Source organism: Panthera pardus, unplaced genomic scaffold (genome assembly GCF_024362965.1).
Source record: "Panthera pardus isolate Hobbes unplaced genomic scaffold, ASM2436296v1 HiC_scaffold_6, whole genome shotgun sequence".
In the NCBI taxonomy this organism is placed as follows: domain Eukaryota; kingdom Metazoa; phylum Chordata; class Mammalia; order Carnivora; family Felidae; genus Panthera; species Panthera pardus.
In genome coordinates this window covers 121,099,650-121,118,869 of record NW_026526991.1, presented here as the reverse complement: position 1 = coordinate 121,118,869, position 19,220 = coordinate 121,099,650, and the positions used below count along the sequence as shown (strand labels likewise).

Below are 19,220 nucleotides of genomic sequence, written 5' to 3'. Positions count from 1 at the left end.
CCACATAAACACAAGTGTGGGTTTATTTCTGTGTCCTCTGTTTTGTTGATGTATGTGCCTGTTTTTGTTCAGCATTGTAGTGTTTTGATTATGACAGCTTTTTGGTAGTGTATCTTGAGATCTGGAATTGTGAAACTTCCAGCTTTGTTCTTCTTTTTCAAGATTGCTTGGGCTATTTGGGGTATTTGTGTTTCAATATGGATGTTGGTATTATTTGTTCTAGTTTTGTGAAAAATGTCAAGTATGTCTTCTTTAAGTATTTTCTCAGCCTGTGGCTGATGTTTTCATTTTCTGGATGATGTCTTTGGTAGAGCAAAAGTTTATTTTATTTTATTACTAGTTTTTAAAATGTTTATTTAATTTTGAAGGAGAGAGAGAAAGAGCTGGCTGGGGGAGGGGCAGAGAGAGAGGGAGACACAGAATCTGAAGCAGGCTTCAGGCTCCGAGTTGTCAGCACAGAGCCCAATGTGGGACTGTAACTCACAAACCTCAAGACCATGACCTGAGCCGAAGTCGGACACTCAACCGACTGAGCCACTCAGGAGCCCCAAGCAAAAGTTTTTAATTTTAATGAAGTTCGGCTTACCATTTCTTTCTTTCATGGATTGTGCTTTTGGTGTTATATCTGAAAAGTCATTGCCAAACCCAAGGTTATCCTATTTTCTCCTATGTTATCTTTTAGGAGTTTTATAGTTCTGTATTTTACATTTAGATCTATGATCAATTTCGAGTTAATTTTTGTGAAGGGTGTAAATGAATTTTATGTCTAGATTCATTTTTTGCATGGGGATAACCAGTTCTAGCCCTAGTTGTTGAAAAGCTTGTGTTTGTTCCATTGTAGTGCTTTTGCACCTTTATCAAAGGTTAGTTGACTGTAGTTATGTGGGTCTGTTTCTGAAGTTTTTTTTTTTAATCAGTTCCATTGATCTGTTTGTCTATTCTTTTTTTTTTTTTTTTTTTTTTATTTATTTTTGGGACAGAGAGAGACAGAGCATGAACGGGGGAGGGGCAGAGAGAGAGGGAGACACAGAATCGGAAACAGGCTCCAGGCTCCGAGCCATCAGCCCAGAGCCCGACGCCGGGCTCGAACTCACAGACCGCGAGATCGTGACCTGGCTGAAGTCGGACGCTTAACCGACTGCGCCACCCAGGCGCCCCAGTCTGTTTGTCTATTCTTTCAACAGCACTACACTATCTTAATTACTGGAGGGTTGTTTTTTTTTTTTTGTTTTTTTTTTTTTTTGCTGTACCTTTTAAGCAAGTCTGAAATTGAGTAATGTCACTACTTCAGCTTTATTCTTGTCCTTCACTTTTGTGTTGGCTATTCTGTATCTTTTTACCTTTTCGTATGTGCCTTAGCATCAATTTGTCAGTATCTGCAAAAATTAGCTGGGATTTTGGTTGAAATTGTATTGAATCTGTAGATCAATTTGGAGGAACTGACATCTTGACCATATTAAGTTTTGCTGTCTATGAAGTTGGGATATCTCTTCATTTATTTGATTTGTTTGATTTTGTTTATACAAGTTTTGTTGCTTTTCTCATGTAGACCTTATACATATTGTTAGATTAAAACTTTAAGTAATTTTTGGAGGTGCTTTTGTACATGGTATTGTGTTTTTAATTCAAAATTCCACTTGTTCCTTGTGAGTATATATGAAAGCAGTTTCTCTCTTTCATTTAACCTTGGTTTTGCAGTCTTTACATAATTGTTTATTAGTTCCAGGAATTTTTTGGTCAGTAATTTTGGATTTTCTACATGGACAACCATGTTCTCTATGAAAAACCACACTTTCATTTCTTCCTTCTCAATCAGTTTATATTTTATTTCCTTTTCTTGTCTTTTTACATAAACTAGGACTTCCAGTATGATGTTGTAATGGAGTGGTTCCTGATATTAGTGGGAAACCTAGTTTCTCACCACTAAGCATGATGTTAGCTGTAAGTTAACCAACTTTACCAAGTTGAGGAAGTTCCCCTTTTATTCCTAGTTTTCTGAGAGTTTTTTTTTTTTTAATTTTTTTTTTTTTAAACGTTTATTTATTTTTCAGACAGAGAGAGACACAGCATGAACGGGGGAGGGGCAGAGAGAGAGGGAAACACAGAATGGGAAGCAGGCTCCAGGCTCTGAGCCGTCAGCCCAGAGCCCGACGCGGGGCTCGAACCCGCGGACCGCGAGATCGTGACCTGAGCCGAAGTCGGACGCTTAACCGACTGACCCACCCAGGCGCCCCATCTGAGAGTTTTTAAACTTCACCCATTGTGAATGGGTGTTGTACTTCGTCACATGCTTTTTCTTCAACTATTTATTTTTATTTATTTTTTAAATGTTTATTTATTTTGAGAGAGAGAGATAGAGACAGAGAGCAAGCAGGGGAGGGGCAGAGAGAGAGGGAGACACAGAATCCGAAACAGAGCTCAATGCAGGGCTCGAACTCACGGACTGTGAGATCATAACCTGAGCCAAAGTTGGATGCTTAACTGACTGAACCCCCCCATGCACCCCTTTTTCTACAACTGTTGATATGATGTATGATTTTTTTTAATCTTGTTGATGTGATGGGTTACATTAATTTGTTTGAAGATTATTTATTTTGAGAGAGAAGGAGAGTGTGCATGATCAGGGGAAGGGGAGACAGAGAATCCCAAGTAGGCTCCCTGTTGTCAGTGCAGAGCCTGACGCTGGGCTCAATCCCACGAACCGTGAGATCCTGTCTCGGGGCTCCATCTCATGACCATGAGATCATGACCTGAGCTGAAATCAAGAGTCAGGTGCTTAACCGACTAAGCAACCCAGGTACCCCTCCATTCATTGATATTTAATCAATGAGTGTCTTCATATTTAAAGTGTTTCTTGTAGATAGCCTATAAATGAGTCTTTTTTTTTTAATTTTTTTAAAAATGTTTTTATTTATTTTTGAGAGACAGAGAGTGAGAGAAAGAGAGAGAGAGCGAGAACGAGAGAGAGAGCACGAGTGGCCAGAGAGAGAGGGAGACACAGAATCCAAAGCAGGCTCCAGGCTCTGAGCTGTCAGCACAGAGCCCGACATGGGGCTCAAACCTGTGATCTGTGAGATCATGACCTGAGCTGAAATCAGACGCTCAACCAACTGAGCCACCCAGATGCCCCATAAATGAGTCTTGTTTTTTTTTTTTTTTTTAATGTTTATTTATTTTTGAGACAGAGAGAGACAGAGCATGAATGGGGAAGGGTCAGAGAGAGGGAGACACAGAATCCAGAGCAGGCTCCAGGCTCCGAGCTGGTCAGTACCTTGTTAATGGCAGAATGCCCCCCCCCCCCCCCACTGTTAAAAAATGTTTGAATGTTATATTTTATATTTGAGAGAGAGAGAGAGAGAGAGAGAGAGAGAGACAGAAGAGGGGCAGAGAGAGAGAGGGAGACAGAATCTGAAGCAGGCTCCAGGCTCAGAGCTGTCAGCACAGAGCCTGATGAGGGGCTCGAACTCAAGAACCGTGAGATCATGACCTGAGCCAAAGTCAGATGCTTAACCGACTGAGCCACCCAGGTGTCCCATAATGGCCTTTCTCCTTGCCAGGCTTCTTTGAGGGAGCCATTCTGCCGGGCCCTGGTTGGAAAGGGAAGAGCGGATCTATTGTGGGAGAGGGAAAGCAGCAGAGCAAGTACAACTTCCCGGTTATCTGTCAGGCGCGGAAGGGGAGAGGTGACCCTCCTCCTAAGGGTTTTAATTGAGTTTTTTTTTAAATGGTTCCATTTTCTTTCATTTCTTAATATATCAATTATACTTTTTTCATAGTTGCTCTACTGTTTGCAGTATATATAAATATAGAGCTAATCCAAGTTCACTTTCAAATAATTCTACACCACTTCACAGTTAGTACCTGTACCTTGTAATGACAGAATATTCCTAAATTCCTCCCTCCCATCTTTTCTGTCAATGTTGTCATTCATTTCAGTTATACAGCAGCACATGTAAGCGTATATGTGCTTAAGACTATACATTCAAACATATTGTTGCTATCATTACTTTGAACACTGTTAGATCAAGTAAGTATAAGAAAAATCAGAGTTTTAATTTTACCTTTGTTGATTCATTCTCTGATGCTCTTCTTTATATAAATCCAAATGTCTGAGCTGTATCATTTCCTTCTCTCTGAAGAATTTCTTTTCACATTTCCTGCAAGGTAGACCTATGGCAACAACTTCCCTCAATTTCTGTTTGTTTGAGAAAGTCTTTGTTTTCACTTTTGAAGGATGATTTTGCAGTGTACAGAATGCTAGGTCTTTTCCCCCTCTCAACACATTATTTCATATCATTCTCTTCTTAGTTGTATTATTTCTGAGAAGTCAGATGTAATTCTTATCTTTGCTACTTCATGGATAAGGCTTTTTCCCCTTCCAGCTTCTTTTCAGTACGCGCGCGCGCGTGTGTGTGTGTGTGTGTATTATCTCTGATTTCTTGTAGTTTGTGATATACATACCTAGGTGTATTTTTTTGACACGTATCTTACTTGGTAGTCTCAGAGCTTCCTGGATTTGTGGTATGGTTTCTGACACTAATTTGGGAAATTTGTAGTCTTTTTTGATTCAAATATTGCATCTCTGTTCTCCTGTCCCCTCCCGTCTGTTCCCCTCCTCTCCCCTCCTCTCCCCTCCCCCCTCTTCTCTTCCCATCTCTTCTGTCCTCTTAAGTTTTTTTACATGCTGGACCAGAATCCCAGAAGTGTTAATATAGGCATTTAATACTACAGACTTTGTTCTAAGCACTACTTATGAATTTTGATATGTTGTATTTTCGTTTTTATTTAGTTGAACAATACCTTGTGGTGTCCTTTTGATTTCTCATTGATCCATGGGTTATTTACACGTAGATTATTTACTTTTGAAACATTTGGAAACTTTTCACATATTTTTTTATACTGATTTCTAACTTAATATCTTTGTGTTATATAATTTCTTTTAAGTTTTTTAAGATTAAAAAAATGACACACAATATGGATTATTGTGTGTAATGTCCTGTGTGCTTTTAAAAAGAGTGTGTATTCACTCTGCTCCTCATATATGGAGTTTTTCTATAAATGTGAGGTCAAGTTGATTTATACTGTTTAAGGTCTCCATATGCTTACTTATATTTTCTGTGTACTTGTTCAGTTACTGAGAAGAGGCTTTGGATCTCTCTTACTGTAGTTATGGATTTTATTATTTTTCCCATTTTCTTTTTCTGTCAGTTTTAATTTATTTTGAAGGTCTCTTATTAGGTGCAAAAGCGTTTAGGATTTCTTATCCTCTTGATAAATAGGTCTCTTTATCCTGGTAATATTCCTTGTTCTGAAATTTATTTTGTTTGTACTAATGTTGTGAATTCAGCTTTCTTTTAATCAGTGTTAAATTGATATTTCTTTCCCACACTTGCACTTTTGATATCTTTGTGTCTTTATATTTACATTTTAAAAAAAAGTTTATTTATTTATTTTGAGAGAGAAAGCAAGCAGAGGAGGACAGAGAGACGGAGAGAGAGCATCCCAAGCAGGCTCTGCACTGTCAGCGCAGACCCCGTCGCGGGGCACAATCTCAGGAACTGTGGAATCCTGGACTGAGCCGTAATCAAGAGTCTGACACTCCCCTAACTGAGCCACCCTTAAAGTGGTTTTCTTATAGGCAGCGTATAGTCTCGAGTTTCTTTTTTCAGTGTTATAATCTTTGCCTTTCACTGGAGTGTTTAGTTAATTAGCATATGATTATTGATATTCTTGTATTTAAAGCTGTCATTTGCTAATCCTTATTATTGGCCTGTTTCATCTTTTTTTTCCTGTCTTTGTCATTGAATATTTTTTATGATTCCAATTTGGCTGCTTAGTAATGATTCTTTGTTATTTTATTTATTGATTGCTTTGGGGTTTATGTCATACATGTTTTAATTTATCAGAATCTGCCTTCAAATGATATTATGCCATTTCACATATTGTGTAAGCATATATAATTCAGGGTTGCCCGGGTGGCTCAGTCAGTTGGGTGTTGACTCTTAATTTGGGCTCCCAGGCATGGGATTGAGCCCTGGGTCTGGCTCTGCACTGAGTGTAGAGTCTACATAAGATTTTCTCTTTCCCTCTGCCCCCTCCCCTGCTTATGCGTGTACATGTGTTTTTTCTCTCTCTCAAGAAAAAAAAAAAACAAAACAAAAGAATATACAGTTTAGAATTTACATACTTGTAATTCTACCTTTTTTGGTTCTGTGCTATTTTTGTCATATTTAAAATTTTTTTATATATTATTAAACCTCACAATTGTTACTAATTTTACTCTAAGCCTTCAGTTATAAAGAGATTAAATATTTAAAAAGTCTTCCCCCCCCCCCGGAACTTTATTTATCTTGAGATAGCACAAGCATGGGAGGGGCAGAGAGAGGGAGAGAGAGAGCATCCCTGAAATCAAGAGCCAGTTGTTTAACGGACTGAGCTCCCCAGGCACCCCGAAGAAGTCTTTTATATTTACCCATGTAATTACTGTTTCTAGTGTTCCTAATTACTTTGTGTAGATCCACATTTCTTTTGTTGTTTTCTTTCTGCCTAAAAGACAGCCTTTAGCATTTATTGTAGTCTTGCTTTGCTGATTAGTTCTTTTAGCTTTTTTTGTTTGTTTGTTTGTTTAAAATCTGGAAGGCAATTAAAGTTGACCTTTGAAGAATGTAGTGGTTAGGACCCCCCCCCCCCCCCCCCCCCCGCATAGTAGAAAATCTGCATATAATTTTTGACTTCCCTAAAACTTAACTTCTAATAGTCTGCTGTTGACCTAGAAGTTTTACTGATAACGTAAACAGTCAATTAACACATATTTTGTATATGTATTATATACTGTGTTCTCACAATAATATAAGGTGGAGAAAAGAAAATGTTTTTAAGAAAGTGATATGGAAAAGCAAATACATTCACAGTGGTGTTTTGTATTTATTGAAAAAATTGTATAAATGAAGTCATACAGTTGAAACTGGTGTTGTTTAAGGGTCAGCTATATATTTTGCCTTTGCTTTTGAAAAAATATTTTAGCTTGGTATAGAATTCTAGGTTAAAAGTTTTTTTTGTTTTTTTTAAGTTCATTTATGTTGAGAAGGAGAAAGAAAGTATGCACAAGTGGGGGAAGAGCAGAGAGACAGGGAGAGAGAGAATCCCAAGCAGGCTCCCTGCTGTCAGTGCAGAGCCTGCTGCTGGGCTGCAGCTCACAAACTGTAAGATCATGACCTGAGCTGAACATCAAGAGGCAGATGCTTAACCAACTGAGCCACGCAGGTGCCCCTGTTTCTTTGGTCTTTAAAGATTTTTTATTTACTCTTGTTTTCTAACCTGCATTATTTCCATGAGAAATCTGTTTTCGTTCTTAACTTTGTTTCTTAGCAGATAAAGCATTTTTTTTTTCTTTTTCAAAACTCCCTGGCTGTTCTTGCCATTTTCTCGTTATTGTTGGTTTTTTTTTTTGTTTTTTGTTTTTTTTTTTTAAATTTTTTTTCAACGTTTTTTATTTACTTTTGGGACAGAGAGAGACAGAGCATGAACGGGGGAGGGGCAGAGAGAGAGGGAGACACAGAATCGGAAACAGGCTCCAGGCTCCGAGCCATCAGCCCAGAGCCTGACGCGGGGCTCGAACTCACAGACCGCGAGATCGTGACCTGGCTGAAGTCGGACGCTTAACCGACTGCGCCACCCAGGCGCCCCTCGTTATTGTTGGTTTTTAATGATAAGTAGTTTGATTGTGATGTGGATTTGTGGATTTTTCTTCATGTTTCTTGCGCTTGGAGTTAGTTGATCAGTAGTAGATTTTATAGTTTTCATCAAATTTTATAATTTTTTTTCCTGCTTCTTCACATTTTTTCCCTCCTACTTTCCTTTGGGTACTCCAGTGACATAGGCTGCTTAACCTTGTCCCACAGCTCACTGATTCATCCCTGTACTCCAAAACTCCCCTTTTAAAGTCTTCATTCCTTCTGTGCTTCATTTTTGATAGTTCCTGTGCTTTGTTCTTAGACTTGTGTGTGTGAAAAATTTGTGGCTTTTATCAGACACTTGAATACTACATAATTAAAAAAATATTTTAGCCAGCATTATTACATTGGATCATGTTGGTAGAAGACATACAACTGTTGGTTGTTTCTTTTCCCTCTGCCTCTTTCTCCCAAATATGGATTACAGGCAACTAAAGTTTTGAAAATATCTGTTTTTTTGGCTAGCCTGTTATAGAATCATTGTTGACTTGTGAGTCTAATTTAAAATTTTTTGAAGTTGGGTGTATTTTTGGCTCCAGTGAATACTGTTTAGTAGGTATACCAACTGCATCTTATCTGAGGACTAACAATTGTAGCTAGCCATAAAACAAAAAATCATACATGTTCTAAATATTTAAAAGATTCATTAAGTTGCCTGTAAATCACAACATAAACCGAAGTATGTATGCCTTTCCTTAGAGACTCTCAATAAGACCAAATATGCAGTTTTATCTCCAGTGGAAAAGGGGGAAAAAAAGACCGTATTTTATTCAGTCAAGTTCCAAATGAAGTAGTTTGTATTTTGTGGGTTAATTTACATGGAAGATGTGTATTTTTAAGCACTAGAATTGCTCTCAGCAGTGAGATGCTCATGCAACGAGAGTTATTTAGGTTGAGAAACTAAGGAAAGAGTAGATTTGTGGCATTAGGTTACTCCTTGTGTCTCAGCTCCTCCCCACTGCCCTCTCTTACTTCTTTTCCACTTCTTGATTTTGATTAGATTGTGTATTTGTAATGGAATTCCACCATTCCATATTATTTAAACTGTGTATTATGGAACAGATATGCCTTTTTTTTTTAATTAAAAAATTTAAAAAAAAAATTTTTTTTTTTTAACGTTTATTTATTTTTGGGACAGAGACAGACAGAGCATGAACAGGGGAGGGGCAGAGAGAGAGGGAGACACAGAATCGGAAGCAGGCTCCAGGCTCCGAGCCATCAGCCCACAGCCCGATGCGGGGCTCGAACTCACGGACCGCGAGATCGTGACCTGAGCTGAAGTCGGATGCTTAACCGACTGAGCCACCCAGGCGCCCCTAAAAAATTTTTTTTAAATGTTTGTTTTTGAGAGAGAGCACAAGCAGGAGAGGGGCAGAGAGAGAGAGGGAGACACAGAATCCAAAGCAGGCTCCAGGCCTTGAGGTGTCTTCTAAGAACCTGACACGGGGCTCAAACTCGAGAACTGTGAGATCATGACCTGAGCTAAAGTTGGATGCTTAACCAGCTGAGCCACCCAGGTGCCCCTGGAACAGATACTCTTGAATTAACTTAGAAAGGTGGAGTTAAGGTGGAGATCTCTTTTTGAGTAAAATCATACAGATTTTTCCCTCTTGTTATGTGTAATTTTTAAAAAGAGCTGTTAGAATCTTTAGCTAAAGTTTTATATTTTTCTTGTTAAAACATCTGATATTTCGGGGGGCACCTGGGTGGCTCAGTTGGTTGAGCATCCAACTTTGGCTCAGGTCATGATCTCACAGTTCCTGGATTTGAGCCCCACATTGGGCTTGGCACTGTGACAGCATGGAGCCTACTTGGATTCTCTGTCTCACTCTGTCTGTCCCTACCCTGCTCACATGCACTCTCTCTCAAAAATATATAATAACTAAAAATTTTCTTAAATCTTTGATAATTTTTAAAACTTAGAAATAACTTTTTAAAAAAGAAAATGTTATGGGAGCGCCTTCAGTCAGTTAGGCATTTGACTTCGGCTCAGGTCATGATCTCGTGCTCTGTGAGTTCAAGCCCCGGGTCGGGCTCTGTGCTGGCTGCTCAGAGCCCGGAGCCTGCTTCAGATTCTGTGTCTCTCCCTCTCTTTGCCCCTCCTATGCTCATGCTCATGCTCTGTCTCTGTCTGTCTCTCAATAATAAAAAAAACGTTTAAAAAGAAATGTTACGATTTTGTTTAGTATGACTTTTGTCAGTGAAATTTGCTTAATTTGTATTCATTGCTTTCTTTGTAATACCTTTTCTTCCATGTGGCATATTTTCATTGGGTTTATGGACATATGTATACTTCAAGGGTAAGCAAGGATATTCTGTTAAATGAGTGGGAAAATTGACCAACGCTAGTTTAGGTTGGTATGTGGAAATAGTATATTTTTGTGTTTGGTTCTCCACCCAGTTTTTTCTTCTTTGCTTATTTGGTACATGGTCAAAGGACATGAATGAAGAACATCACTGCGTTTTCTTTAGATGACTTTTAAACTTCATTAGGCTTGTATGTGAATGGGATGGAGAACCTCAACTCGTTATTAGAAAAAAGTATTTGAAAAGTAAAGTAGGTGGTTCCCAAAGTGACCCTGCCCAGCATGGAAACATTCATGTTTCTAAAGTAATCCATGAAGTTTGTTTTTGTAAGTTTATTTATTTATTTTGAGAGAGAGTATGCAAGCAGGAGAGGGGCGGGTCGGGGGGATGGGTAGAGAGAGAATCCCAAACAGGCTCCGCACTGGCAGCACAGAGCCAGATGCGGGGTTTGAACTCATTGACCATGAGATTGTGATCTGAGCTGCAGTCACATGCTTGACCAACTGAGCCACCTAGCCCTCCCCCCCACCTTTTAAAGTTTATTTATTTATTTTGAGAGTGTGCAAGCAGGAGAAGGGTGGAGAGAGAAAGCATCCCAAGCAGGCTCCTCGCTGCCAGCACAGAGCCTGACGCGGGGCTCAGATGCACGGACCGTGAGATCTTGACCTGAGCCGAAGTTGGACATAAAGCAATCCATGAAGTTTAATCAGCCTAAACATGATTGGCTTTCTCCTAAAACTTACTCTGGGACCTTTCTTTCTCATTTGTGGAGTCTCTGTTATTAGAATAGTGATTGGTTTGTTTTTATGAGATAACGTCTCTTGTACTTGATGAAAATCTGTTTGACAGTGTGATGATATGGAGTGAGGACAGTATCAAGACCAAGTAGCAGACAAGTAGTAGTGAAGAATGTTTGATTTGCGGAGCATTTGAAGTCTTCTTTCTTTCTGCATTTTGAACGTTGATTTTGCTACAAATGCCGACTATTTTGACACCTGATTTTAGCATCTCTTTCTTGTTTTTCACATTTATCTGATGGTTTGTATTGAGTGGTTTGTATTACAGCAGAGATTTTATTTTTTTTAATTTATTTCATGTTTGTTTATTTTTGAGAGAGAGAGAGAGAGTGCGCAAGCGAGCGAGTATGCAGAGGAGGGGCAGAGAGAGAGGGAGACACGGAATCTGAAGCAGGATCCACGCTCTGGGCTGTCAGCACAGAGCCCGATGCGGGGGCTCTAACACACGAACTGTGAGATCATGACCTGAGCCAAAGTCAGATGCTTAACTGACCCAGGCGCCCCTACATCAGAGATTTTAGATAGATGATTCAGAAAAATATTTATTCATTTATTTATTCAGCAGAAATTTAGGGCTGTTTGTCTTTCAGGCATTTAGTGAACGTAAACAGGGACAACAAAAATCCTGACCCATTGGACTTACAAACCTTATACTTCTTTTTTTCTTTTTTAGTGTTTATTTATTTATTTTGTTAGAGCATGAGCAGGGGAGGAGCAGGTGTGGGGTGAGAATCCCAAGTAGGCTCTATGCTGTCAGTGTAGAGCCTGACGTGGGGCTTGATCCTGTGAACTGTGAGCTCATGACTTGGCCTGAAATCAAGATTTGGATGCTCAACGGACTTAGCCACCCAGGCACCCCAGACCTTTTAGTTTGAAGCATGTTGATTAATATACGTCTGTTAGAACACATTCTCACCTTTCATAGTCATTTAATTTACTATTATTTGCATATACCTTGTCTTAAAAATGATTGTTAAACTAATTGGAAATGATTGGAAACTAATTGTTTAGACAGGTCTTTATTTTGTATTTTTCCTAAACATATCTAGATCATGGGGGTGATTACAGATCCGTTTTAGGGTATATAATACTTTCTTTCAATTTTTTTTTAAATGTTTATTTTCGGGGAGGTGGGGAGGAGGGACAGAGAGATGGAGAGAAAGAATCCCAAGTAGGCTCCATGCTCAGTGCAGAACCCCATGCCAGGCACATTCCTACGACCTTGAGATCATGACCTGAGCTAAAATTAAGAGTTGGACGCTTCACTGACTAAGCTACCCAGGCGCCCCAATACTTTTAATTTTTAAAAATCTTAACTGCAAAGTATAACAGTTCCTTCATCTTAATACTTGGAAGAAATGGTTTGTTTTAAAGGCTTTAATCTTTCTGTTTTGGAAGGTAGCCTTCACCTGAATTAAAGATTCTTGCTCTGACCTGTGCTGAAGCCTTATAATCTCATGGATCTACTCCTCTAATGAATTTGTAGCACTTTATTTCTCGCTCATTGTTGCCTTTGTGCTGAACGTTAAAGCTGATGGTAATTTCATGACTAGGAAGTAGTTTTTTCTTACTGAAAATTGTGTTGCTTGAGAAGCAAGTACCTTCAATACTAAAACTGTGTTGCTGAAGAACTATAACTAATATGTACTTTAACTTATTGTTGCAATGTATAAATATTTGCAATAGACTAAAATAATTGTTTTCATGTGATTTTCTTAGGTGGTCTCACTTACTTTATAACTGAAACTTTAATATGTTTATCTTAGAAGCTGAACAATTATTTATTATTATTAATATGCCTCCCCCTCCGCCCACCTATAGCTAAAATCTAATCCGCTCTTTTTTTCTTTCAACTTCCTTTCTCAATCAAAATGTTAGACTTATACAAGCACTAGCAGCAACTCTATATCTGGATCATTGAAGCGTTTGGAAGATACTGCAGCTCGATTTACAAATGCAAACTTCCAGGAAGTCTCTGCGCACACAACTAGTGGAAAAGATGTTTCAGAGGCTAGAGGGTCAGAGGGAAAAGGGAAGAAATCTTCAGCTCACAGCTCAGGTCAAAGGGGAAGAAAGCCTGGTGGCCGAAATCCAGGAACGACTGTGTCAGCAGCTAGTCCTTTCCAGCAAGGTATTAATTATGATGTTTTAGTTAACATAATTGTTCTTGCGATGATCAGTAGCAGTTAAGTTTTGTAAAATAATTTATTTTTTCTTTATAACTAATGGATAATTGGAGATTATTTTACGAATAGTTGCTGTAGTGAGATTACTTAAGACTAGTCTTCCTTGTTAAAATGTTTCTGGGACCTTTTATGTTATGACATGTGCTTCCAAAGCTGAATTGTAAATTTTAATGTTTAAATAGATGTGGAATAAAGTTTAAGTTTGGGGAGAAAAAAGAATAAAAGCTGGAGTTTTCCTTTCTGCTCTATAGAACAGTCTTTGTTTTTAATAAATTGTTATCATTTATCTTTCCTAATTAAACACTAGAATAGTTAAAGCATATATTTTTAGTAAGTAAACAAATACTGCGTAATTTGTAGGGAATCTAAATAGTTCTCAGAAAATAATAGCTGTTGATTATTAATGCATTTATTACAAAGTTTGAAGTTTAAAGTAGAATTTTGCTAAGTTTACATATTCTTTTAGTAAGGCTACTATAACAAGATGCCCATTTAATTTTGAATTTTAGTTTAACAACATTATTTTTCAGTATGTCTCAAAGAAATGCATGGAAAATATACTGAAAAAATAATCTGTTCCTTAACTAAAATTCAAAATTAACCGGGCATGCTGTATTCTATACAATAACCCTATTTTATGGAGAACAGAATAACGCAGCTAAACTTTACAATCCATTAACCCTGTGTTCTAGGTTTTTATCTTGTGTTAATCTTTAAGAATTTTTTTTTAATGTTTGTTTATTTTTGAGAGAGAGAGAAGGCGCGCACGCGCGCAAGCAGGGGAGGGGCAGAGAGAGAGGGAGACACAGAATCCGAAGCAGGCTCCAGGCTCTGCGCTGTCAGCACAGAGCCCAGCGCGGGGCTCGAACCCATGAGCGATGAGATCATGACCTGAGATGAAGTTGGATGCCTAAGTGACTGAGTGACCCAGGCGCCCCTATTTTGTGTTAATTTTTAACTTGAACATAAATATTTTGAGAAATATAAATGTTAAAAACTGTTGGAGATAAATGTATTAGTGAAGTGTCCAATATATATACCTCCTTCCCCCAGTTTTTTGCCCCCTAGGAATAAACGAGAGGGGACAAGTTGTCTTTTTCTTTACTTTCAGCTTTTGCTGTTAATAAAAATTTGAATATGTAGAGAGACGGCTAAGTGCTGATCTTTCATTAAAAAGTTTATATATTTTAAAGTAAATTATTTTGGGCTTCAGGATTTTCAAGTCCTAGATTTTTTTTTTTTTTAATTTTTGCCTTATATTACAAAAAAATCAGACAAGTAGAAAAAGAAATAAAATGCCAAACCTGCTGTTTTAGTTTAATACATTTACTTTATATTTGTTGTTATTTTTATTCCACTGTGGGAAATAAGTAGTAAAACCTTAATTATTTTTAATGTAACTATTTACATTTTGAATGTGATATTAACGAATTCAGTTATCTCTTTTCTATAATTAAGACCTTATTTTCCACTGTTAAAAATTGCATTTTTTAGTTTTTAATCTTTGAAGTACTAATCCATTTAGAAAAGAAACACCTCATTTTCTTGAAGTTTATAATGTTGAAGAGTCTTTTCCTGCCTCTGTTGAGACATGGTAGAATGATGTTATGTTTTCATATCTGAGGTAATATTCAATAAAAGTTTTAAAAGTTGAAATTTAAAGATAGGGTATTTAAGATGCTTGGTTTTATTTTTTTCATTGTGGGCAATATGTGAATTTTAGAAAATATATGTTAAAGTATTGCATATACTAAATGTTTGAAAGTATTTGCTACACTGTAGTGAGCTTTTAACGCCAGCTGTAAAAACAAAAATGTGTGGAAAAAAGACAGATGGTGACAGATCAGAATGGATAATAAAGAATTTCTTTATAGTTGCTAATTAAGTGGCAAATTAGTTATCCTTAAATGATTGATGTAATGTAAATGGCTTCTTAATATGTATGTTTTTCTATACAGATATAACTTGAAAATGCTCACATAGGTACAGATAATTTTGTAAGTGAATAAAATGGATATTCTCTTCAAAGAGTTAAATTTTAGACCTATTAATGTTCTTCCTTTATAAGCCATTTCAGAAGAGCTTAAGATTTAAAATTCAAAACCTTGAAACTTTAGTTAAAAAGAAATTCTTTCTTGTGTGGGGGGGAAAATACTGTTGTAACTATTTAGGTGGATTTATGTGTGATTATATTTTAATGTGCTCTGCAATAAAATTTAACCCTTAGCTTGAAATTTCCCTTCCATTCTGATGCAACACTTTATTTTGAGCTTTTGTTTTTAAGACATTAATTAAAATATGATACAGTGTAAGTTTTATGGGACGTATTAGATGTGTGGTCACAACGGAGTCTGGTGAGCCTAGAGACAGTTTGGTGAATTGGGATGGTGGACCAAACTATTGTTTCATCCCAGCCATGTTGTTTTTCTGCCAAGTAACTAAGCACCTTTATCTTACAGTGGCATAGTGGGCTACTAATGTTCTTTAAAGAGTGAGGAGAAGAAGCAGTTGTGAAAGGGATTCCTTAGGGTGCCTCTCTTATGATTTTACTTTCATAAAAGCAATCGCACAGTGTTAGTGGCTGATTTCTTTATGCAGCTGCAGAGGAAGTGGACTGGGAGAATGTAAGGTACATAGATTAGGGTTCCATGTGATCATTATTATTTTATCAAATCCATGTTTTGGTGGGGTAGAGTAACTGAATGGCAATACTCACTAACACTGTCTTGAAGTTAAAACTCGGAACTTAAAATCTAACAACGTCTTTTGGTTCTGGGTGTGTGTTGGGAACATTTAAATCTTCAGTAATTGAAAAAGAGGAAGTTCTCCCAGTTATTCAGATTAACGGTAGTAGTCTTGTCAAACTCTCTTTGAGAATTGCTGTTCTTCAGTCCTTCCTCCAGCATACACAGGTATTTGGGGAAACACTGAGGAATGTTGCCATAGCAAAAGGTAGGTCGAATAAAGCACATCTTTTGTCTTGGTCACTGTAGAAGTAATAGCTTACAATTTAAGAGTTAATACTCAGTTTAATAACTATGAAATGACATATTTTTTAAAGAAAGTTTTATAGATAAACTTGATTTCATAATCACCTTTTTTAAACTCTACTTTGTTACATAGTGTTATCCTAAGTTTTATAGTTAGTTTTTTCTTCTCCATCTCTTTTTGATGATTGTATCATTTCTATTGCTCATGGGAACTTTTGCATCCAATTTTTTTCTTTTCCTATCCCCCCCCCCCCTTTTTTATTTTACTACAGGCAGTTTTTCAGGAACTCCAGGCAGTGTAAAATCATCTTCGGGAAGTTCAGTACAGTCTCCCCAGGATTTCTTGAGCTTTACAGACTCAGATCTGCGTAATGACAGTTATACTCACTCCCAACAGTCATCATCAACCAAAGATGTACATAAAGGAGAGTCTGGAAGCCAGGAAGGGGGGGTAAATAGTTTTAGTTCCATAATGGGTCTCCCTTCGACCTCAGCTGTTATTTCACAGCCTAAAAGCTTTGAAAACTCACCTGGAGATTTGGGTAATTCCAGCCTTCCTACAGCAGGATATAAACGGGCTCAAACTTCTGGCATAGAAGAAGAAACTGTAAAGGAAAAGAAAAGAAAAGGAAGTAAACAAAGTAAGCATGGGCCTGGTAGACCTAAAGGAAACAAAAATCAAGAGAATGTTTCTCATCTCTCAGTTTCTTCTGCTTCACCAACATCATCGGTAGCATCAGCTGCAGGAAGTGTAACCAGCTCTAGTCTTCAGAAATCTCCTACCTTGCTCAGGAATGGAAGTTTACAAAGTCTTAGTGTTGGCTCGTCTCCAGTTGGTTCAGGTAGGGATTTGCCCCCCCCCCCTTTTTTTTTTTTTACTTATGCCCCCGTCCCCTTTCTTGTACCCCAAAAGGGAAATTAAGCTATTATTATGTTAATACTTTGAGTTGCTGAATGACATTTACTTGTCTGAATGAAAAGAAAATTGTGTCATGTAAGATCTTAGTTCGGTATTTGGACAAGATGTTTGGCACTAATCTGATAGTTTGCTTAACTAAAAACAGGCTGAATAGTTTATTTATTGGTCATTCAGTTCTTATGAAATACCTGGAATTAATTTCCCATTTTTGTTTTTGCTTTACCTGCAAGTATTTTAAAACCAACTCAGAATTCACAATTGAGGTGTGAGAGTTTTGCATAGTTTTGCACTGTTTTTGATTGGTGCTTGTGTTGGGGCTTCCGTTCTCTAAAGTTTACATTGTTTTAGTTTTCTCAGTTCCTCACACAAATTCTACTTGAAGTACTCCATCTGGAATATTTTTTAATCAGTAATAAATGATTTGAAAAATGGACTTTAACAGTCATATTTTATTTCAGGAGATACCTGAAATGATTTATGTTCATTTTGTTTTCAAGTATGTTTAGCAGTTTTGTTTTTTTTTTTACCATCGACTTTACTATAGTATGAATGAATTTTATATATGTTGTTACATCATTGGGATGCCTCTTTAACCTATACTTTGCATTATGAATATTTTCAGTTCTTACAGATTTTAAGGTTCATGTTTTTAGACACAAACTTAACAGTTTAGATATTACCTAAATGCCAACATCTTTTAAATTGTTCTTGAATTTGAGGTAAATGGGAATTTGCTCCCATTCTAAGGGAGTAAAGAGCATATGTAAAGGTCAGAAGTGAAAATTATTAACTATAAGTATCATTTGTGCTAGGGTCTGTTAATGCTTTATGTTTATTATCTTGTTTAATCCCTACACAAGTTTTACAAAATATGGGCTATTTATTTGCCCCTTTTACAGCTGATAATCCCAAGGCTTAGATAGGTAAAATAAATTGCCCAAGATCACAACGGACAATTTCTTTCTTTCCGTTTTTCTTAGCCAGCTTCATTGCCACAGTGGATCTGTTTGTTTTTGAGGAATGAGTAGAAACTGTGACAGGATTGTTTCATTAGAAGCATTAAGGATGGGTTTAGAGCATGATTTCTCAATCTTGGCACTGTTGACATTTTGGCCGGGACAATTCCTTACTGTGCAGTCCTGTCCTGTGCATTGGTAGGGCACTTATCAGGATCCCCAGCCTCTACCCACTAGATGCCAGTAGCATCCAAAATTCCCCTTCACCCCTCAGTAGTGACAATCAAAAAATGTTGGGGGAAGGGTGCAAAATCTAAACCCACTATTTTAGAGGGGAATAATTCAAATTGTAATGAGAAATAAATCCATTGAAAAATTTATATTTTATTTTTATATTTTTATATAAAAATCTGAATATACATTTTATTTATATGTGTTCTTTTAGACCAAAGGGTTTAGCAACTAGGATTAACCCCTAGTCACAACAAAATAAATTTAGACAATTTACTTAAAAAATTGAGTTCATACTCATTTTTTAGCAAGAGACATAAGTAATCAGGTGAATAACTTACTAAGAAAATTAAGCCTGAATTTGCTTTTGTGAAGAGATCCTCACTGATTTCCTATATACATAGAAGCATAGTCTGAGTATTACTGCATTTCAGAAATTGCATTGATTCGAATAGATGCTGTTTGAAATACACATCCTCAAGTTAATGGAGTTAAATCTTGATTTACATCTCTGAAAAGATTTTCCTGTTACAGATTTAGGGAGATTTTAGCCATGGGAGATTGTGTTCTTTTCACAATAATTACTTTCTGAGGGCAATGTTTGTGGTATATCTATAGGAGAAAAGCATGAATTTGTGTCTTTTTAACCTCACCGTTAGGTAAAGAAATTTAGGGAGAAACTCCCATAAATATCATTTCATTAAAGTAAATGATGTAAATTTAGACTTGCCAAGATTTTTTTTTTCTTAAAATTGTGTTTAAAAATAACTGAAGATTTATGTTTTGTTAAAGCTATAATCATGGACTAAGATTACTTAAAATGATTTGAGATAATATATCCTTAGTATACATTTTAATAAAAGTTTTATGACTAGATCAGAGCATACCCTTATTGATAAGCTCACTACTAAAAAGTCTATTCCTTACTTAGAAGAACCTGGCTAAATACCATGGATATTTAGGAATTATGCCCTCTAAATCATAAGTTAAGAATTGTTAACCGCTGTTGACACATAGTATGTACTACACAGTGTCTTTTTGTTTTCTTTTTGTTTTTCAATGTTTATTTTTTTGAGAAAGAGAGAAACAGAGTGAGAGAGG

At 36.9% G+C, this 19,220-nt stretch overlaps 1 protein-coding gene across 16 annotated transcripts in view; it reads left to right on the top strand.

The window, feature by feature from the left end:
- MLLT10 (MLLT10 histone lysine methyltransferase DOT1L cofactor) overlaps nucleotides 1-19,220 on the top strand; it is a 237,019-nt gene that overhangs the window by 150,969 nt on the left and 66,830 nt on the right. For 10 of the 16 annotated variants that reach the window (XM_053894995.1, XM_019460585.2, XM_019460586.2 and 7 more), the window contains 2 exons: nucleotides 12,716-12,968; nucleotides 16,286-16,855. In XM_053894995.1, the coding sequence (XP_053750970.1) occupies nucleotides 12,716-12,968; nucleotides 16,286-16,855 (823 nt within the window). The remainder of the gene's footprint in view (nucleotides 1-12,715; nucleotides 12,969-16,285; nucleotides 16,856-19,220) is intronic. The other 6 variants (XM_019460596.2, XM_019460594.2, XM_019460592.2 and 3 more) reach the window with 2 other exon arrangements.